This window comes from Muscardinus avellanarius (genome assembly GCF_963383645.1).
Source record: "Muscardinus avellanarius genome assembly, chromosome: 1".
NCBI classification, from domain to species: Eukaryota; Metazoa; Chordata; class Mammalia; order Rodentia; family Gliridae; genus Muscardinus; species Muscardinus avellanarius.
In genome coordinates, this window is record NC_137786.1 from 84,700,677 (window position 1) to 84,720,071 (window position 19,395).

Here is a 19,395-nt window from a genome sequence, read left to right on the forward strand (position 1 = left end):
GGCAGCTCAAGGGCCATAATTTAAAAAAGCCCTTAGGTTGTAGTTTATTGGCTCATGTCACAATTTAAATTACCGTTTCATTCTATTGACAATATATGGCAAAGGAAAAGCTGACAACATATGGCAAAAGGAAGGAATACATCAAAACAGAAAAACAACACAACACAGGTAATACATACCTTATCTTTCAATAAAATTTCATAAGTTGTTAAAAGTATATTAAATTTTAACCGTTTTGTCTGGGGATGCATCCATTCATGAGTTCTTATCTATTAAGAAATTTTCAAAACAGAAACCACTCAAAATAAACTATATATGTTTACGTAATCAATTATTCTTTGTAGTTAATTGTGCTATATTATCATAAATGTAAATACTACAGCATATCAAAACCTATAAGCAATAAAATTTTAACAAATTTTTAATTTTATTTCACTGATTAAAGTGATGACTCAATGAAACACAAGTAGTTAATTCACTGAATAATAACATTTATGAATAAATGTGTTTATTATATTCAGTTTGCTCTATTATAACTAGGAGAATAAAACATAAAGGCAGAAACAAAACTGGCAAGGAGTTAAAAGTATCAAACCAGAGATGGGAATGTGAGGTTTTACTATATTATTCTGACAGCTTTTATGTATATTTGAAAATTTCTATCAAAGGCTTAGGAAAGATATACATATTTGGTGTTTATTATAGCATGCATTATACATTTTATTTTTATTTCATATTTATTATGCACTTATTTACACATTATAGTCTCATATCATAATGTAAAGCATGTTGGGAGTGACACACATGCATACTTGATGCCATCTCTCCATTTCCCCCCTTCCCAATACAAATTACTGAAACTGACATTGGTATGTACACATAGTCAATAGTAGTATTTCCATTAATGAACCCTTCCCTTAGACGACCTCCCTGGCCCCAGTGAGATTACTCCTCCATTATCTGGCATCCCTCTGGTATTCCAATTACTCCCTAGCCTTCACATATTGGAGAAAACATATTCCCCTTAACTTTCTGTGATTGGTTCACTTTATTCTAACATGTATAATGTACTTCTTTGTATCAAGTTCTATGCTAGAATTAAGACCACAGCTAGAATTAAGACCACAGCAACAAAACAAAAAGATAATACTTATTCTCAAACTACATCTGTAATTTCTAAATTTATGAAGAAACTACTTACCATGTTTCTGCTATTAATGTCACCTAAGTAAACCACAGCATTCATCTGAGGAGCCCATGTCTGAATCTCCCTTTGCCAGGAAGTGAGAGTAGACAGTGGTACTACTAACAGAAAAGGTCCATATAATTGATGTTCGTGAAACAAATAGTTTAAAAATGAGATTGTCTGTATTGTTTTTCCAAGGCCCATTTCATCAGCAAGTATGCAACTATTTCCTCTACAAAAGTAAGAAAAAAGTAGAAAGATTCAAATGTACAAAGAAACATTTTAAAGTCACATGAAAACATTTATATGAACAGCTATAGAAAAAATCTGACTCAGTCATCCTAGAAACTAGCAATATTTATTTTTCCTCATTTGTTTTATTTTTAGTGGAGGACAAGATGGTAGAGGCATACATGTTTTTTCTAGTAACCATTTAGTCCTGTACATTTTCCATATCTCCTGTGGTTTTCACTGTTAAAAGTATACATAACTCTCTAGGCTACAGAGTAGAGTTTTTAGATGAGGTAAATCTTTTGTCTTTCACTTATGGGTACCAAGCAAGTTCCATTCTAGTGTAGCTGAAGAGAATGCATACTTGGCTAAGCTATTTTTGTTTACTGTATTTTGTTCGCTATTTTATGTCTAAAAACTTTTTTTGTCTCTGTTTTGTTTTGCGGTACCGGAGATGGAACCCAGGGGCATTTTATCTCCAAGCTACACCCCCAGCCCTACTTTTTATTCTTTATTTGAAATAGAGATTCACTAAATTGCAAAGGGCCTAAGTAGCTGAGGCTGTTTGTGAACCACGATCCTCATGTCTCAGCCTCCCAAATGCTGGGATTACAAGCGTGCGCCACCATGCCTTGGCTCTGTTTTTGTTTTAAAATCTTAATAATGGCTCATTTCCAGTATGTCAATTTCAAAGAACTAAGGCTTTGCTACTTTTAGCCATTTACTCTCCCACTAATTGGGATTTTTTAAAAGAGATTTTCCCCCCTTAAATATAAGTTTTAGAAAATCCTGTAAGAGGGATCAGTACATGTCTTAATGCTGAGAAGCAGCAACTTTGGGGTTGAATTTATTTGAATGGATTAAAAATTGTAGTTACAGAGCTAGAAAATTTATAAAAAATGAGAATAACTTTATACTGAGTACAAATAATACCAATAAACATGTGAGGATATGATCATTTGTGATGTTACTTGTATAAAAAAGTATACATACATATCTTTTGCAGTGTTGAAAGGAAAATAGTACTTTATATTCTTTATCATATCACTTTTTGTAAGTGTTGAATATATTCTTGTTTGTTTTTCTATGTTCTATTTTGTAGTCTTAATGTTTCAAACATATCTGAATGTATATAATAAAAGAGTAAATGCCCTAGTGTGATGCTGCATTACATATAAAACTGTGTGCATATTAAAGAAAAAAATTCATTTGATAGGTCTCATGTACAACATACCATTCTATTAACTATAATTAATAAATGTAAAAATATCTGGCCAAAGAATTGACTGCTAATATTAAAACAAAAATAAAGGAGTTCATTTAAAAACAGATGAGACTTAAAATATAAGAGCATTACCCTTAATTATAAAGTCAAGAATACAATTCTTCTCTTAGAGTTCAGATATATTAAATAATTGTAAAAAGCATTTAGAAAAATATAATTTAAAAAATACCTAAACTACATCCTAGAAAGTTATGTATAATCTCAACAGTAAAAACCACAGGAGATATGGAAAATGCACAGGACTAAATGGTTACTAGAAAAAACATGTATGACTCTACCATCTTGTCCTCCATTAAGATGACGTCAATGAACCACCAAAAAAAAATTTTTTTAAAGAAATAACTAAAGGAAAGAGAAATATTCCAGGAATGATGTATGATGTGATTGTATATAAAATTTTTGAGTAAAAATGCATATAAAAAGCCAGGCATGGCAGCACATGCTTGTAATTCAGCATTTGGGAGGCTGAGACAGGAGGATGGCAGTTCACAGACAGTCTCTGCTACTTAGCCCTTTGCAACTCACTGAAACCCTGTTTCAAAATAAAAAATAAAAAACAGGGCTGGGTGTGTAGCTCGGAGGTAGAATGCCTAGATTCCAGCCTGCGCGCGCGCACACACACACACACACACACACACACACACACACACACACAGCTAGCTGGGTGTGGTGGCAATGCTTATAATCCCATTATTTGGGAGGCTGAAATAGGAGGATCACATGTTCACAACCAGCCTCAGCTACTTAGTGAGACCATCCACAACTTATTGAAACCCTGTTTCAAAATAAAGAATAAAAAATAGGGCTGGGGGGGTAGTTCAGAGGTAGAATGCCCCTGGGTTCAATCCCCAGTACCACAAAAAAAAAAAAAAAAAGCATTAAAAAAAAGCATTTAAGAACTGCAACAAACTAAATTCAAACTCCACTAGATTCTTTTACTAGTATACAATAAAACATTTTATACAGACTAGGAAACATGAATCCAACATAAAAAATGACAGTTTTATCCTTTCTGAATATGAGAATCTTTTCTGAATCTTTTATTTGTAAAATTCTTACTCTCTCAAATTAAGATCATTCAAAATACACTTACTTGCACCAAGAGTGAGCAAGCCAATTTAGGCCATTCAGTTGATAGTCTCTTAATTCTAAACCCTCAAGTCCTCCAATATAGGATGGTTGCTTCTTCAGGGCTACAAACCTTGGTCTCTGTTTTAAAACCTTTAGTAGAGATAAATATTAAAGTGTAGAATTACCAAATATAAGACATTATACAAAAAGATGAAAATCTCAGCTTCCACCATGAACTTCAAAATTCTACCTCAAGTCATCAATTTCAGAGACACCATGATGTACTCTGAGATGTAATATACCTGAGACTTTAGTCAAAGAAGACTATTTTCTATATTAACAAGAATGCATATAGTGAAATATTTTGCCCTCTCTGAACAAAAATGATTGAGAAAATTAAGTTACTGAAAAATACATGAGTAAATAAGTATAATAACCTCACTTTCTCTAAACCTATTATCCAAAACGGCATCCGCTTGAGTCTGTCTGAAATCAGGATCCAATCCTATTTAGGTTTATAATGTTTATGATGCATAAATACATTTTTGTTAAATAAATGTCAAATAATACTCACTTTGCAGTCTTTAAAAGGAGTGGTTTTTGACTGGTTCCTACTAAAATACTCATCAATGCATGCTTGAAACTTTTTGGAAATGAGAGCTCCATCTTCCCAGCTGCACTCTGAGTATGGAAGGCCCTGCCATTTGCAATAATAATCAGGATAACCAGCTGCTGACTTTTGATTGGAATGAGCTGTGAGATAAATCAGGTATTTTATTTCTTTACTTTACAGAAGTAAAAATTAGTCACCTGCTTTGCAGTACTATGTATTTTTATTTATTGTTTGTTTGTGTAGTACTAGCGATGGAACCAAGGGGAATTCTACCTCCAAGTGACACCCCCAGACCTATCTTTATTTTTATTTATTTACTTATTTTTGCGGGACTGGGAATGGAACCCAGTGGCATTCTACCTCTGAGCTACGCACCCAGCCCTGTTTTTTTTTTTTTTTTTATTCTTTATTTTGAAACAGTCTCACTGAGTTGCAAAGAGCCTCACTAAGTAGCTGAGGCTATCCACGAACTGAGATCCTCCTGTCTCAGTCTTCTGAATGCTGGGAATACAAATGTGCACCACCATACCCTGCTTTTATTCTTTATTTTGAAAGAGTTCTGAGTTGCAAAGGGGCTCACTAAGTAGCTGAGGCTGTCTGCGAACCATGATCCTCCTGTTTCAGCCTCCCAAATACTGAGATTATAAGCATGAACCACCACACCTGGCTTTACTATGTATTTTTAGTAAGAGCACTCTGTTTGATGTGTAGGTAGCAAATTTGTAGATTTTTCTGGTAGTGGTACCAACTAGGGGAGTTCTACTTCTGAGCTATAACCCAACCCTTTTGACTTATTTTTTATTCTTAAGCAGGGTCTTGTTAAATCGCTGAGGCTGGTGAACCTGCGATCCTCTTGTCTCACTCTTCTAATTATTTGGATTACATGCATGTGCCACTCTGACCAGCTAAATTTATGACTTGTAAAATTGGATTTCAAGTATAAAAATTAAGTTTTAGTCAGGTGTTATTGTGTGAACCTGTAATCCCATCCCAGTATGAGGAGCTTAGACAGCAGAAAAACATCATCAGCAACTTAATAAAGCTCTTAGCAATTTAATGAAACACTGTTTCAAAATGAAAAATAAAATAGGACCAAGGGTGTAGTTTGGAGAATCCATTGGGTTCAATTCCCAGTACCAAAAAAAAAAAAAAAAAAAAAGATAAAGGTTATCAGAATCATTTATTAGTCAGGTTTGATGGTTGCTTCAGCAAGCAGTGAGGTTCTTTGCAACCTACCAAAATAGGAATGGAGTGCAGCTCAGAGGTAGAACGTTCCTGAGTTCAATCCCAAGTACCACGAACAAACACACACACGCACACACACAGAATCATTTATTATTTATTACTAACCAATTATACGCTCCACTATTTGATATTGTTTATGTAGATCATCTGTAAGTTCTTGCTGGCAGTTATAATATTCCACATCTTCTGGTGATGCATTTTTCAACCTGAAAAAATTTAATCCAGAAACAAACTTCAAAATCTCCTCTAAATAACTTATCCCAGTAAAGGCTATCTGTAGCACAAGGGGCTCCTATTTTGCCATTTTATCACATAAGTTTGTACAACGAAGAAATTAAAACAGAAATATATCATTAACTATTAACTTTACAATTTGGTAATTTATAATGTATCAAAGATATTCTATGTGAATACTATCAAAGAGAGGTTTGGATATAATTACTTCAAATAGTTTGCCTTAAGATGGAATAATCTAGACTAGAAATAGTTATTTTGAGCTATCACATTTCTTGGCTATGTATTTATTACCATAAATGTATTAATAATAATTTTAGACTATAAAAACTACATATGATATAAAGCATATTTACCATCTTTTTGTTTCCTGATCTTTTTTCTTATAATTATCCAATTTTTTCATTCCTCTAACATTCTGCTGCTTAAGGGTTTCTTCAGTCTCCCAAGTGTTGTGGATATGGGACCAGCCTTTCCATTTAATTAAATACTGGACTTCTCCTGGTTCTTTGTTTTTTTCAAATCCTGCATTTGGGTCACCATCTGCTTCAACTGCATAGATGGTTGTAGTAGCACCAGTAGCTAAAAACAAAATAATTTTAAAATTAAGCAGAAAAAAAAAAGGTCAAAACACAATGGAATACCTAAGATTACACATTGATTTACAATAATTGATAACTAAGAGGCTAACAATTTTTAATCATTTTAACTTCAAGTTATGTTTAAACACTATGTCCCAAAGTAACTAGACACGTAACCTATATGTTTAAATGTGGGGAAAGTGTTTTCAAAACATCAAAAGCTTTATAAAATTGAAACTGAAAATACTTAAAATAGTAATTATTTAGGCACAAGAGGACAACTTAAATCCACAAGTTAGAAATTCTCTAAGTGTCTACAATCTATGACATAAGGTCAGATGGGTATTTTGTGGGATGATACTTGGGGTAAGCAAAGTACAGTTTTATATAAGTAAAGCAGAAGGAAATCCACCCTGTTACCTTTAAAAATTGAAAAATCTTTAAGAAATACTTTATTCTAGTAACTATTATTTAAATACCCAAACAATAAAATATTTTGCAAAATACCTCCTTTCCTCCCAATTCGACAATCCATAAACCTTTCTATTGTTTCAAATTCCTCTTCCTCGGGTTGAGGAACATCCTCTCCACAGACTTCTAGTAGGTCATCAGAATCTGTTTTCATTTCTTCATCTTCCTTATAGCTGACATTGACAGTTGCCTGGCGACGAGAACTTCTCTTATCATTATCATAATCTTCTTCATCATCATCATCTTCATCATCATCATCATCCTCCTCCTCCTCCTCCTCAGATGAATCAATCTGTCTCTTTTTTTGTCCAAGAATCTTTTTTCCATTTTTTGACTTAGATCTGAAGGGAGTGAGGGGGGAGACAAGTGTTTTTTGGATTAGCACACTAGTTCATAAAATAAGATTTGAGAAAATATACACAAAATTAGTATCTTCCACAATCAACAATATTTATCATCAAGTAAAGAACTTACTAACCAAACTCACCGATTTTGAGGTTTTCTGCTTTTGACTTTGTTTTTTGGCTCATAATCAGATTCTGTTTCATCACAACTGCTTTTGTCTCTCTCTTCTTCAGATTCTGAATCTGAACCAGACTGAGAAGGAGATCCTGAACCAGACATCTGCCAATCTTCACTGTATATAAAAAATTGTATTTTTACTTATACATATCATAAATTCTATCACTACTAAATTACAAAGATAAATTAAATTCTAGTATAGACTAGAAAGTGTTTAATTTCTAAGGGATAAAAATGGAATATATTTGTTGTAGTTTTCTCTAACCAGAATTTCATTAATCATTTAGGTTCCTTAAATAAACTGAAAATAAATAAAATTTTTATTCTCATTATGGATGAAAACATGCTAACTTAAGAGTCACAGGTTTAATTGTGAAAATCTTATATAACATACTTGCCCTCTCAAAAAGATTCTAATCCCTCTCTTTTTAATTTTCTAAAGGCTGTTTTATATAAAGCTCTTTTAAAACTTAATAGTACATGTTAAAGGCATAAAATATATTTTAAAAAATGTTTAAAAACCTACCAACATTATCATCACCCAATATTCAACAATTTCCTTACCTTTATTACTATTTTTCACCTAACCTGCTTCTTTCCAATCTACATGTACACAAAATACTAGATGCATATATGTTATAAAAATTCAAATGAAAGATACATATTAAATTCTTACATTTACAGGTTGAATATTGCTAATTCAAAAATCTGAAATGTTTTATCATCATGTCAATACTCAAAAGTTTCTGATTTTAGAGTATTGTATATCCTTGATTTATGAGTTAGGAATACTCAACTAGTAAAATTTATGCAAATATTCCAAAACCTGAAAAATCTGAAACACTTCTGGACCCAGGTATTTCAGATAAAGGATACTCGACCTGCACTATATTTTGTTTCAGCTACTGCTTTTGCTCCATTGCTCTGCATCTCTTGCACCAATTATGACTATGTTGAAGGTAACAAAAGCAAACATGACAAAATCTGATTACAAAAAAAAAAGCAAATTCTTTTTTATCTTATGATTTTTACGGCTTGAACAATGAATAAAACAATATTCAGGATATATAAAAAATCTTAGAATATACAATTTTTATATTTAAATCTATCCATCAATTCAAATTGCTGGTTTTTTTTTTTTGAAGTGGTATTGACTTATACCCAGTTAAGTTTAGAAATTGTCTCAGTGGAAGATTTAAATAGCTGATGAGACACAGTTGAAAATACACTGTTTTTGCATTAAAAACCAGACTACAGGGCAAGCTCAGTGGTAGAGTGCTTATCTAGCAAGTATGAAGCCTTGGTTTTTATCTCTAGCTCTGGTAAAACAAAACAAAAACAAAACTAGAAAAAGAACTGAAGAATTACGGCACAATGCAGCACAGCAGTAAAGGGAATAAAAATAAGATACAATAAGATTTATGAAGAATACGCGGGATAATTTGATATTACATTAGTTAATAGTAGTACTTGTGAGATATATAGAAGAAAAAGAAAATATTCAAAGATACAAAGCCTGAATTTCCGGAAACTAATAAAAGACATGACTCTTCACATTAAAGATATAAGCATCCTGTGAGTGGGACAGTAACAAATCCAAACACAGACATATCAAAGTGAATGTGCTTCAAAGACAAATAAAACATGAACAAAGCAACAAAATAATACTTCTCAAGAATGAGGGAAAAACCAAACCATTTTAAAACTATAAATTAATAATCTAAAATACTCAATTTCTTTCTTTCTTCCTTTTTTTTGTGGTGGGTCTGGGGATGAAACCCAGAGGCATTCGACCTCTGAACTACACCCACTGCCCTAAGTAGCTGAAGCTGTCCGCGAACCTCGATCTTCCAGTCTCAGCCTCCCAAATGCTGGGATTACAAGCATGCGCCACCACACCTGGATTATTTATTTATTATTTATTTTGATGCTGGGAATTGAACCTACCTAGAGGCATTCTACCTCCAAGCTATATGCCCAGTCTGATTTTTTATTTCTTATTTAGAAGCAGGGTCTCACTAGGTTGCTAGTGAGCTTCATTAAGTTGCCAAAGCTGTCTTGAACCTGAGATCCTCCTGTCTCAGCCTCCCAAATACTGGAATTAACAAGCATGTGCTACCATGCTTGGCTTTGAGATACTCTTAATATACTTTCTAGGTATACTAAATTTCTAAATTATTTATTTAATGTCAGTCAAGCAAATTTCATGTGAAGATGAACAGTAAAGATAGTTATTAACATAAATTAACAGAATCAATTATTAATCATCCTATATATAGTTACTCCCTACACTCCATTTTCCAAGTAATTAAAATTTTTTGATATTACGACTACATAGATTGTTAAAATTACATTTGTAGAGCTGAGCATAGTGGCACAAACTTGTAATCCTAGGACTTGAGAGGCTGAGACAGAGATCACAGGTACAATGCCAGCCTCAGAAACTTAGTGAGGCTCATAGCAACTTAGTGAGATCCTGTTTCCAAATAAAAAATAAAATAGGTCTAGAGTGTAGCCTGGAGGTAGAAGGCCTCTGAGATCCATTCCCAATACCACAAAAAATTTTAAATTTGTAAATATATAGAGGTGCAGGCTAGAGAAGTTAAAACGAGTAGCATAAAAACCTCAGATGGTCAAAGATAAATGTTAAGGGTTAAGGGTTTAATTTATAAAATGCCATGCACAAGAATTAGTAAGTCTATTTGAGGCAACAATTTTCATAAAGAGAAAAATACAAAATCATTAGTATTCTCCTGACGTGAAAGTAGTCAGTCACTTGAACAAAATGACATACTCTTTATGCTTTTTCCTTTTGACCTCACTTGATGAATCATCAGAATCTTCACTGCTAGAGGAATCCTGCAGAGAAAAATAAAGTCAGTGTCATTCACTAATGATTAGTGACCAAATTTTTACTTGCTTTACTATGTAACATTTGCTTTGCTAATAACAGCACCTATTAGAGGTTTTTCTTTCCTTTGTGTTATTGCATTTATATTAACTTAAATCATAACATTTTATTGCAAATTAGAACAGTGGAATCAGGCAAAATTACAATGTAAGCATTTTGCATAAAACTTTGAAATCTTTCATCTCTGGGGACCATTACTGTAGTTCAGTATGGACACAATAAGAATTCATAGGTGATGGTATACCAAATTTTGAATTAACATTTTCTTCACCATTAGTTTTTTTTTTTTTTTTTTGGGGGGTAGTACTGGGGTTCCCGGAAACCCTTCTACCTCAGTACTGGGGTTCCCGGAAACCCTTCTACCTCCGGGCTACACTCCCAGACCTATTTTTATACTTTTTTATTTGGAAACAGGGTCTCTTAAGCCAGCATGGCTGGCTTCGAACCTGCGAGATCCTCCTGTATCTGCCTCCCAAGCGCGGGGATTACAAGTGTGTGCCACCACACCCAGCTACCATTAGTTTTTTTTTTATAGTTTTTCCTGAATGTTTTTGTGTAAATTACACATACATGTATGCCTGCAAATACACTGGAACTAACTTGCTTATAGCTGCAGAACATTCTTTTAAGTTTATTATGTCAATAATTTTGATATTCAGTAACTAATACATAGAACCAACCTAGGTATCCATTGACAGATGAATACAAAAAATGCAGTGTATAAACATAATGCAGTATTATTCATTCATAAAAAGAAAATTTCATCCTTGCAACATGGGGTGGAACTGAAGGGCATTATGTTACATGAATTAAGTCAGGCACATAAAAAAAAAAAAAAAAAAAACACCCTATCTTCTTACTTATATGTGAAAGCTAAAAAGATGACTTCAAAGAAGTAGAGAACAGACCATGTAGTTTCAAAATCCTGAGAAGAATATGGGGAAGGGAGGGAAAGAGAAAGGATTGTTAATGGGTACAGAGGGTATAGGCAGTTGGATAGAAGTATTAACTTCTAATTTTCTATAGCAAAGTAGGAATCTATGGTTAACAGCAATTAGCTGAATACTTCAAAATATCTACTAGAAAAGAATTTTCAGTGTTCCTAACAAAAAGATAGGACAGAGGTCTAAGGTGACAGAAATAACAACCAAGCACCTCAATCTGATCGTCACACATTGCACATATTTATTTAAAGTGGCATTGTACCTTATAAAAATGTACAATCACTATTTTAATATGCCAACTAAAACTAAAACATTTTTTTAATAAATGTTATAGTCAGGCATGGTGGCACACTTGTAATCCCAGCACTTGTGAGGCTGAGACACGAGAATCACAGGTTAGAAGCCAGCCTTATCAACAATGCAAGACTCACAACAACCTAGTGAGACTGTTTCAAATTAAAAATAAAAAGGTCTGTGAGCATAGCGTGGAGGTAGAATAATGCCCCTAAGTCTAAGCTCGAGTACCAAAAAAAAAAAAAAAAAAAAGAACAGGAAAAAAAAAAAGAAAAACTTATGTTAATGTTCTGTACAAATAAAACTTAACAGTATATTGTTTATTCACTGGTGTATATACCTATCTATATTGTGTCATATTGTTTGCTTCAGATTTCATATTTAGGTTTATTTCCAGTTCTGCTAAAATAAGTAAATAGATCCAAAATTTCCTTTGATTATTTTGAATTAATGCCAAAACCAGAAGTACTAGATAATGATGTACTCAAGATTTTTTTTTTTTTTTTTTTTTTAGGTCTGGAGTTGAAACCCAGAGGCATTCTGAGCTACACCCCCTACCCTATTTTTTATTCTTTATTTTGAAACAGTGTCTCACTGAGTTGCAGAGGGCCTTACTCTGTAGCTGAGGCTGTCCATGAACAGCGATCCTCTGGTCTCAGCCCCACCCCAAGTACTACAAAAATAAATAATAATAATAATAATAATAATAATAATAATAATAATAATAGCTCATAATAAAAATTCACCTCTTCTGATCCACTGTTAGATGAAGCTGGATGTTGTTGTTGTGATGGTGGTGGTGGTGGTGGCTGCTGCTGCTGCTGTTGCTGCTGCTGCGGTGGCGGCGGCTGCTGCTGTTGCTTCTTGAGTATTGCAGACCTCTGAACTGCTAGAATACTAGGGCTAGATTTCCAAAACTGAAACAGAAACATGAACCATGAAAAGATGAAATGTGGCAAAAACTGGGTAATTTGTTGACAGTTTCAATATTTTCACTCCCTCCGAATAATAAAGAATATTTTCCCACTCACATTATGTGATATCATTGCAATATAATTGAAATGCTAGGATTTCATTAATTATAAAGATAACATGATAATATGCTATAGTAGTGCTACTCAGTGTGGTTATGTATTTTATTAGTAGTGAAGTAAAGATGAAAAGCCTAAGTCAGAATATAAATCAACTATTCACTAATGCACATTAGCTCAATTGATTTTTTTTTTCGTCCATGAAAGCCATATATTAATTTATATTGCTGAACCAAGCACTTTATCTCATCATGGACTGGTACTATAATTAATACAGCATATACTATATCGTGAAGTATGAGCAAATTTTAGTTTATCTTGTAGTAGCTTATTTCAAACAGAATAACTCTTACCCTATTCTACCATCTGTCACTGAGGAAGCAGGATTCTATTATATCAGCCAGCTACTAGGCAAAAAAGGAGATACTAGGTATCTCCTTTGAGAATTTTAAAAGGAGAAATCATACACTGAAACCTAAACAAAGAGGCTTTATAAAGCCTTTCATTTTTATCCGTGAAATGGAATATTTATAAAATTGAACTTCTGCCTCAGAAAGAGCAGAAAAAGTTTTGTGCGTATATGTTGTACTTGCTGCTTTATAGTTAGCTTCTTTTTTAAGCTAATTAGTCCAGATATATATATAACAGTCACAAGTTTTAGAATTACCAAAATAAACTTTTAATTTTTTTAATTTCTAGGTTCACTGTAATCATACATCATACAGGATGGTAGAGGCATACATATACACATTACCCATTTAGCCCTTCTCCAGTTTCCACCCCAATCCCTCTCCACTCCTTGTGTTTAGCTTAGTGACTGACCTTTGATATGTTTTATATTTTTTGTATTTTCTAAAAGCTACACTAAGAATGATTTAAGCCAATCCCAGAAGTTTTCTAAGTGATAAAAGAATTCTACTTTCCATTAGCTATCTGAGTTATTACCTCTGCTCCATCAACTTTCGGTGGTTTGGCTTGCACTTTGTTTTCTCGGGATGTGTCTGACTCAGACTCTGACTGACTGCCTGATTCAGATCCAGAGTCAGAGTCACTGCTACCTGACTGGCTACTGCTTCCATCACTACTGCTTCCAGAACTCGAACCAGATCCAGAACCCGAGGCTGACCCAGAATCATCATCCGACTGGCTATAAATTGAAAACAAACATATTTCAAACAAAATCCATTAGAAACTTAATTTATCTTAAAAGTCAGCACAAAGCCCAAATCATTAAATATTATTTCACATGTCAAACATCTATGGCCAAAGAGAAAAGGAAATCACTGTTAATTTGTTTATAGTAACATATTGAACCGATTTAGCATAATTTTGGCTAAAACATAAGCAATAACATCATAATTTCTTAGAAGATTATGAGCAAAACCCCAAGTTCAAGATCCAAAGCTAGAAACTTGGAAAGGAAATAAATTTTAAGCCATAGTAGCTACAACCTTAAGAAGGCAGGTAGAGACATTACAAAGTAGGAACTGTGTGAGATTACATGTGTTGAAAATTCTTAACAGTAACAAGCAGAAATTTATTTGTAGTTTCTACTCGTTTTCAAGATTATATCGCTGGCTTATCATTGCTGGAGAATGCAACGTAATACAATTAAGCTACTATATAAAGTGTAGTATACTTTCTAAATGTCATGTGTATCTGTGATACAGGTGATTAAACCCAAGAGTATTCTACCTCTGGGCTGTCTCCACACCTATTTCTTAGTTTGAAAAAGAGTTTAAGATGATGAGGGTCTTTTTAAGTTGTTGAGGTGGCCTTGAATCTCTGGTACGCCTGTCTGTCTTCCAAATACTGGGGCTATAAATGTACACCACTTATAAATATAGCTGTTATGTTTACATTTGAATTGCTGAAATCTTGAGCACTGAATTTGTTACATATGGCCGACTCAGCTTATGACATCTCATCTGACTTCATTAGCAACTACAGGTAACAGTTTATACGTATATGGCAAAACATGTTTCATGTCTTTTTCTGTAATTTTCAAAAGTGCCACCAGATGGCAAAATTGCCCTAAAATATAGACTAAAATTTAAAAGTATTCTGATTTTAATTTCATAGTTTTTGTATGAAAGCAGAGAAATAGAAGTTTGTAGACAGGACTTTGATATTACAAGTTAGATGGAAGCTAAAAATGCTTAAATTGTGAACAAGCATACCACTTTTATTAATCTAACAGTAATAACTGGGTATAATTGCACATACCTATAATCCCAGCACTTGGGAGGCTGAGACTGAAGAATTACAAATTTGCAGCCAGCTAAGAAACTCAAGCAAGACCTTGTTTCAAAATAAAAAATAAAAAGGGCTGGGGATGTAGCTCAGTGGAGGGTACCTCTCGGTGCAATCTCCAGTACCGCATGATAGAGAAGGATCTAGTGGAATATTTAATGGAATAAATGCTTTTCTTTATAGGAAACAGTAAATAAAAATTTGCCTCTGAAAGGCTTATGTTATCAAGCGCATATATTTGCCACTACATCATGTTTGAGGCAAAAAAAAAGGGCGATGGGCACAAGTAGTACACACCTGTAATCCACAGCTACTCAGGAAGCTGAGCAAAAGGATCACCAAATTCAAGATCAGCCTGGACAACTGAAAGAAAAACCCTGTCTAACATTAAAAGGGCTGGGGGACACAGCACAGAAGTAGTGTCCTGGATTCAATCTCCAACAAAGCAAAAAAACAAAACCCAAAATGAAAAGCATGAATATCTAACATCATTTATTTGACTTCCTTGGGAAGTTTCAGTTGTTTTACTTCTTCATTAACTCACTGGCTTAAAAAAAAAATCATCTCATTTATTCAATAAATTTACTGAGAACTACTTCTAACCTTGAGACAGTCACGTAAACTGATTTTTTTAAAAAGTCTGTTATGTTTCAGACAGTTGATCCAGACACAATCAAGTCCGGTACATTAATCAGAGAATATTTAGAAGAAATTGCCATTAAACTTAATTTTTTAGGTAAGAAGAATAAACTTTTAACTTTCTTAACTATTTTTTTCCAGATTGACTAATATAGAACCTTACAAAGATGAGTGTTCAATAAATATTTAAAAAGTTTATCAAAAATGACTGAATTTGGGGAAGGGCTCTATCATAATCCTGTATTCTAAAATAATCCTCATTAGTCATCCCAGATATACAGCTAGTCAAAACTGATCCTTAGGGATTAGGGAGTATAGCTCATTGGTAGAGACTTGCTTAGCATTGTGTGGGACCATGGTTCAATCCTCAACAGAGGCATGCACACAAACACACAAACAGAAGACACAAGAGCACACACATACACAGATCTACTTGTTAACAAATCAGAATTATTAAGTGAATACAGGAATTGTTCATTTCATATATTTAGGCAGAATTCTAGCTAAAGATAAAAGTAACTGACTTGCTCTAAGGCTACTCAAATGGTATAAGGTTGCACCTTGAGTATTAGAGTATTTGTTTTCTTGAGTTGTTCTTTAATAAGATTAAGAGTACACAAAGATGGGCAATGGTTACTAAGTTATACTTAGAAGAAATAAATTCTGGTATTCTACTGCACAGCAGGGTTACCCAGAATACAGATAACAATAATGTTATATATTTAACATTAAAAAAGCCAGAAAGGGTGTATTCATTTTGAGTCACCCCCTCCTGCCATTTTGGCATGGGGCTGTATTTCTATTTTCTGTATTTCTAACTTTCTAATAAACTTCTTTAAATCTTCAAAATAAAAAAGCCAGAAAAAGGCCAGGCATGATGGTGCACTGCTTGTAATCCCAGCATCCATGAGAATCGCAGTTCCCAGGCAGCCTCAGCTACTTAGTAAGGCCCCTTGCCAACTCAGTGAGACCCTGTTTCAAAAATAAATAATAATAGGCCGGGTGTGGTGGCACACGCTTGTAATCCCCAAGCTTGGGAGGTGGAGACAGGAGGATCGCACAGGTTTGAAGCCAGCCTTGCTGGCTTAAGAGACCCTGTTTCCAAATAAAAATATAAAAATAGGTCTGGGAGTGTAGCCTGGACGCAGAAGGGTTTCCAGGAACCTCAGTCGGTACCACCAAAAAAAAAAGAAGAAATGAGGGCTGGGGTGTCGCTCAGAGGTCAAATGCCCTTAGGTTCCATCCCCAGTACTGCAAAATAAATAAATAAATAAATAAATGCCAAAAAAAAAAAAAGAATTTTGAATGTTTTCATTATAAAAAATAGAACATTTGAGCCAGGCATTGTGGTGCAGGATGGCAATCCAGCATTCTAGAGGCAGAGACTGGAAGATCATGGTTCATAGACAACCTCAGCTATGCAATGCCCTTGGCAACTCAGTGAGACTCTGTTTCAAAAAGTAAAATAAAAAATAGGATTGGGGGTGTAGCTCGGAGGTAGAATGCCTCTGGGTTTCATCCCCAGTGCCACACACACACAAAAAAAAATAATAAAACATTTGAGAAGATAAATGTTTACCCTGACTTAAACATTATACAATACATATAGGAATTCACAAACATGACACCTCATAAATATGTACAATTTTATGTGCTGTTTCTTCTTTGCCATATCCACTCTCCCTCTAGAGCAACCACTTTTTTTTTGGTACTGGGGATTGAAACCAGGGGCATTCTACCTCTAAGCTATACCCCCAACATCCTCCTTCCCTTCTGAATTTTGAAACAAGGTCTCACTAAGATGCTGAGGCTGGCCTTGAACCTGTGATCCTCATACAGGTGTGCACCACCACACTCAATTCTAACCAATTTAAAGGGTTTTTAAAATTTATCTTCCCTATAAGCTAAGACAAGACCATTACAGGTTCAAGACCAGCCTTAAGTCAGCAATTTAGCAAGACTGTTTCAAAATAAAAAATAAAACTGGGCTGGGGTTATAGATTAGAGATAGAACACCCCTGAGTTCAACTCCCAGTAATACACACACACACACACACACACACACACACACACACACACACGCATACACATATACACACACACACACACACACCCCTCTGAAAAGGAAAAACTGTATACTAAAGGAAACTAAATGCAAACTATATATAATAGCTGCCTCAGAAACTGCTAATTCAAGCATATCTCATGTTCCTTATTAACAAAACATCCCAAAGTTACACTCGAGCAACATAAGAGTGTACAGGACAAACTCCCTGCCACTAAAAATGAATGGGAGCTTCTGACAAGAGAGAGATAACCAGAAGTGTTGAGATCTTCCCAAAAGGCTGTTTGCTGACTCAGCCAGGTGGTTTTCTTTTTGGCCTTCGATTTTCCTTATAAATTTGTAACCAATAGCAGGAAAAGATGGGGAAAGTGTTCAAAATTCACCTCCATGCAGGTTCTTTTAGCAAAAAAGCCAATATCTGCCAGGTGTGGTGTCACATACTTGTAATACCAGCGTTAGGGAGGTTAAGACTGGAGGATCACGGTTCAAGGACAGCCTCAGCTACTTAGTGAGGCCCTTTGCAACTCAGTGAGAAGTGGTTTCAAAATAAAGAATAAAAAATAGGGCTGAAGGTATAGATCAAAGGTAGAATGCCCCAGGATCCATCCCCAGTACCTCAAAAAAAAAAAAAAAAAAAAAAAAAAAAAAAAAAAGGAGGAACCCCCTGAAAGGACCAGGGCCCAGGCCGCAAGGCCCTGGGCCCCGGGAAGAGGGCAGGCGGCCCCCTACCCCCGGGAAGGTATGATGCTGGGCAGGAGGCCGAGCCTGAGTTCCAGGAGGCCCGGTACCAAACAGGAGGCCCAGCCGCAAGGTACAGAGGAACCCAGCACTGCTGTGCTGGGCCAGGCTGTGGTGCGCTTAGAACAGCTTAGAACGCTTAGAACATCTGCTTTGCGTGGTGAGGCTGTTGGACTCCACTCTTGGAAGGGAAGAAAGAAAAAAATTCATCGCTACTGAGTGCCTGATCCCACAACTTCCTCAAACCGCACATACTGTATTCTCTTATTTAAAAAAAAAGGAAAAGAAAAAAGAAAAGAAAAAATATTAGAAAGGGGTCAAGATGGCTGCAGCGGCAGCCAGGATACTGGAGATGCAAACAAAACATATCCAACGGAACTGAAACTTTTGGAAAAATTCCCCGTGAAAGAGGACTGCTTCTTCTCTACGTCATTAAGAATCCTGGACATCACCTGTAAGGACAGAGTCAAGGGAAGACCTAAGAGGAAGGCGGTGTTGGCAGCAGTGGCCGCGATGGCGGTGGAGGCTTGTATTTGGTAGAGGCAGAAATCTGATCCAACCCACCCTGATCTTCTGAAGAAATTACCCCAAAGGTTGAATGCTACCGTAGTACATGCTTAGGAACAATGGACAACATGTAGTGTGGGAAAAGAGCTTGGGAAAGATTTGAAATGGTGGAGGGAGTGGCAATGGCAGCAACATGTACTCAGGGGAGGCAGAGTCTGATGCAATACACCTGGAACTTTTGAAGAAATAACCCCAGAGGCAGAATGTTACCGCCACGTACCCTCGGGAACATGGGACAACCTGCTGGATGAAGAGGGGGCTCGGATTGGAGCCTGCCGAGGTAACGGTTAGGCTGGTGCTGGGGCCAGCGAGGCCGGGATCGAAGCCTTCCGTGAGGCAAGGCCGGTGCTGGGGCCTCCGAGGCCGGGATGGGAGCCTGCTGAGGGGTTAGGCCGGTGCCAGGGTCAGTAAGGCCAGGATCGGGGCCTCCCGTGAGGCAAGGCCGATGTTGGAGCCTCCGAGGCCGGGATCAGAGTCCTCCGGGTGACCAGGCCACTACTGGGGCCATCAAGAG

The 19,395-nt window shown here is 35.4% G+C and overlaps 1 protein-coding gene across 2 annotated transcripts in view; it reads right to left on the bottom strand.

Annotated features, from left to right (window-relative positions):
- CHD1 (chromodomain helicase DNA binding protein 1) overlaps positions 1 to 19,395 on the bottom strand; it is a gene marked incomplete at both ends in the record, with an annotated part of 85,023 nt that overhangs the window by 45,293 nt on the left and 20,335 nt on the right. For both annotated transcript variants that reach the window (XM_080705053.1, XM_080705052.1), the window contains 11 exons: positions 180 to 269; positions 1,202 to 1,418; positions 3,796 to 3,923; positions 4,348 to 4,526; positions 5,737 to 5,837; positions 6,222 to 6,447; positions 6,954 to 7,258; positions 7,405 to 7,554; positions 10,234 to 10,298; positions 12,335 to 12,505; positions 13,565 to 13,766. In XM_080705053.1, the coding sequence (XP_080561179.1) occupies positions 180 to 269; positions 1,202 to 1,418; positions 3,796 to 3,923; positions 4,348 to 4,526; positions 5,737 to 5,837; positions 6,222 to 6,447; positions 6,954 to 7,258; positions 7,405 to 7,554; positions 10,234 to 10,298; positions 12,335 to 12,505; positions 13,565 to 13,766 (1,834 nt within the window). The remainder of the gene's footprint in view (positions 1 to 179; positions 270 to 1,201; positions 1,419 to 3,795; positions 3,924 to 4,347; positions 4,527 to 5,736; positions 5,838 to 6,221; positions 6,448 to 6,953; positions 7,259 to 7,404; positions 7,555 to 10,233; positions 10,299 to 12,334; positions 12,506 to 13,564; positions 13,767 to 19,395) is intronic.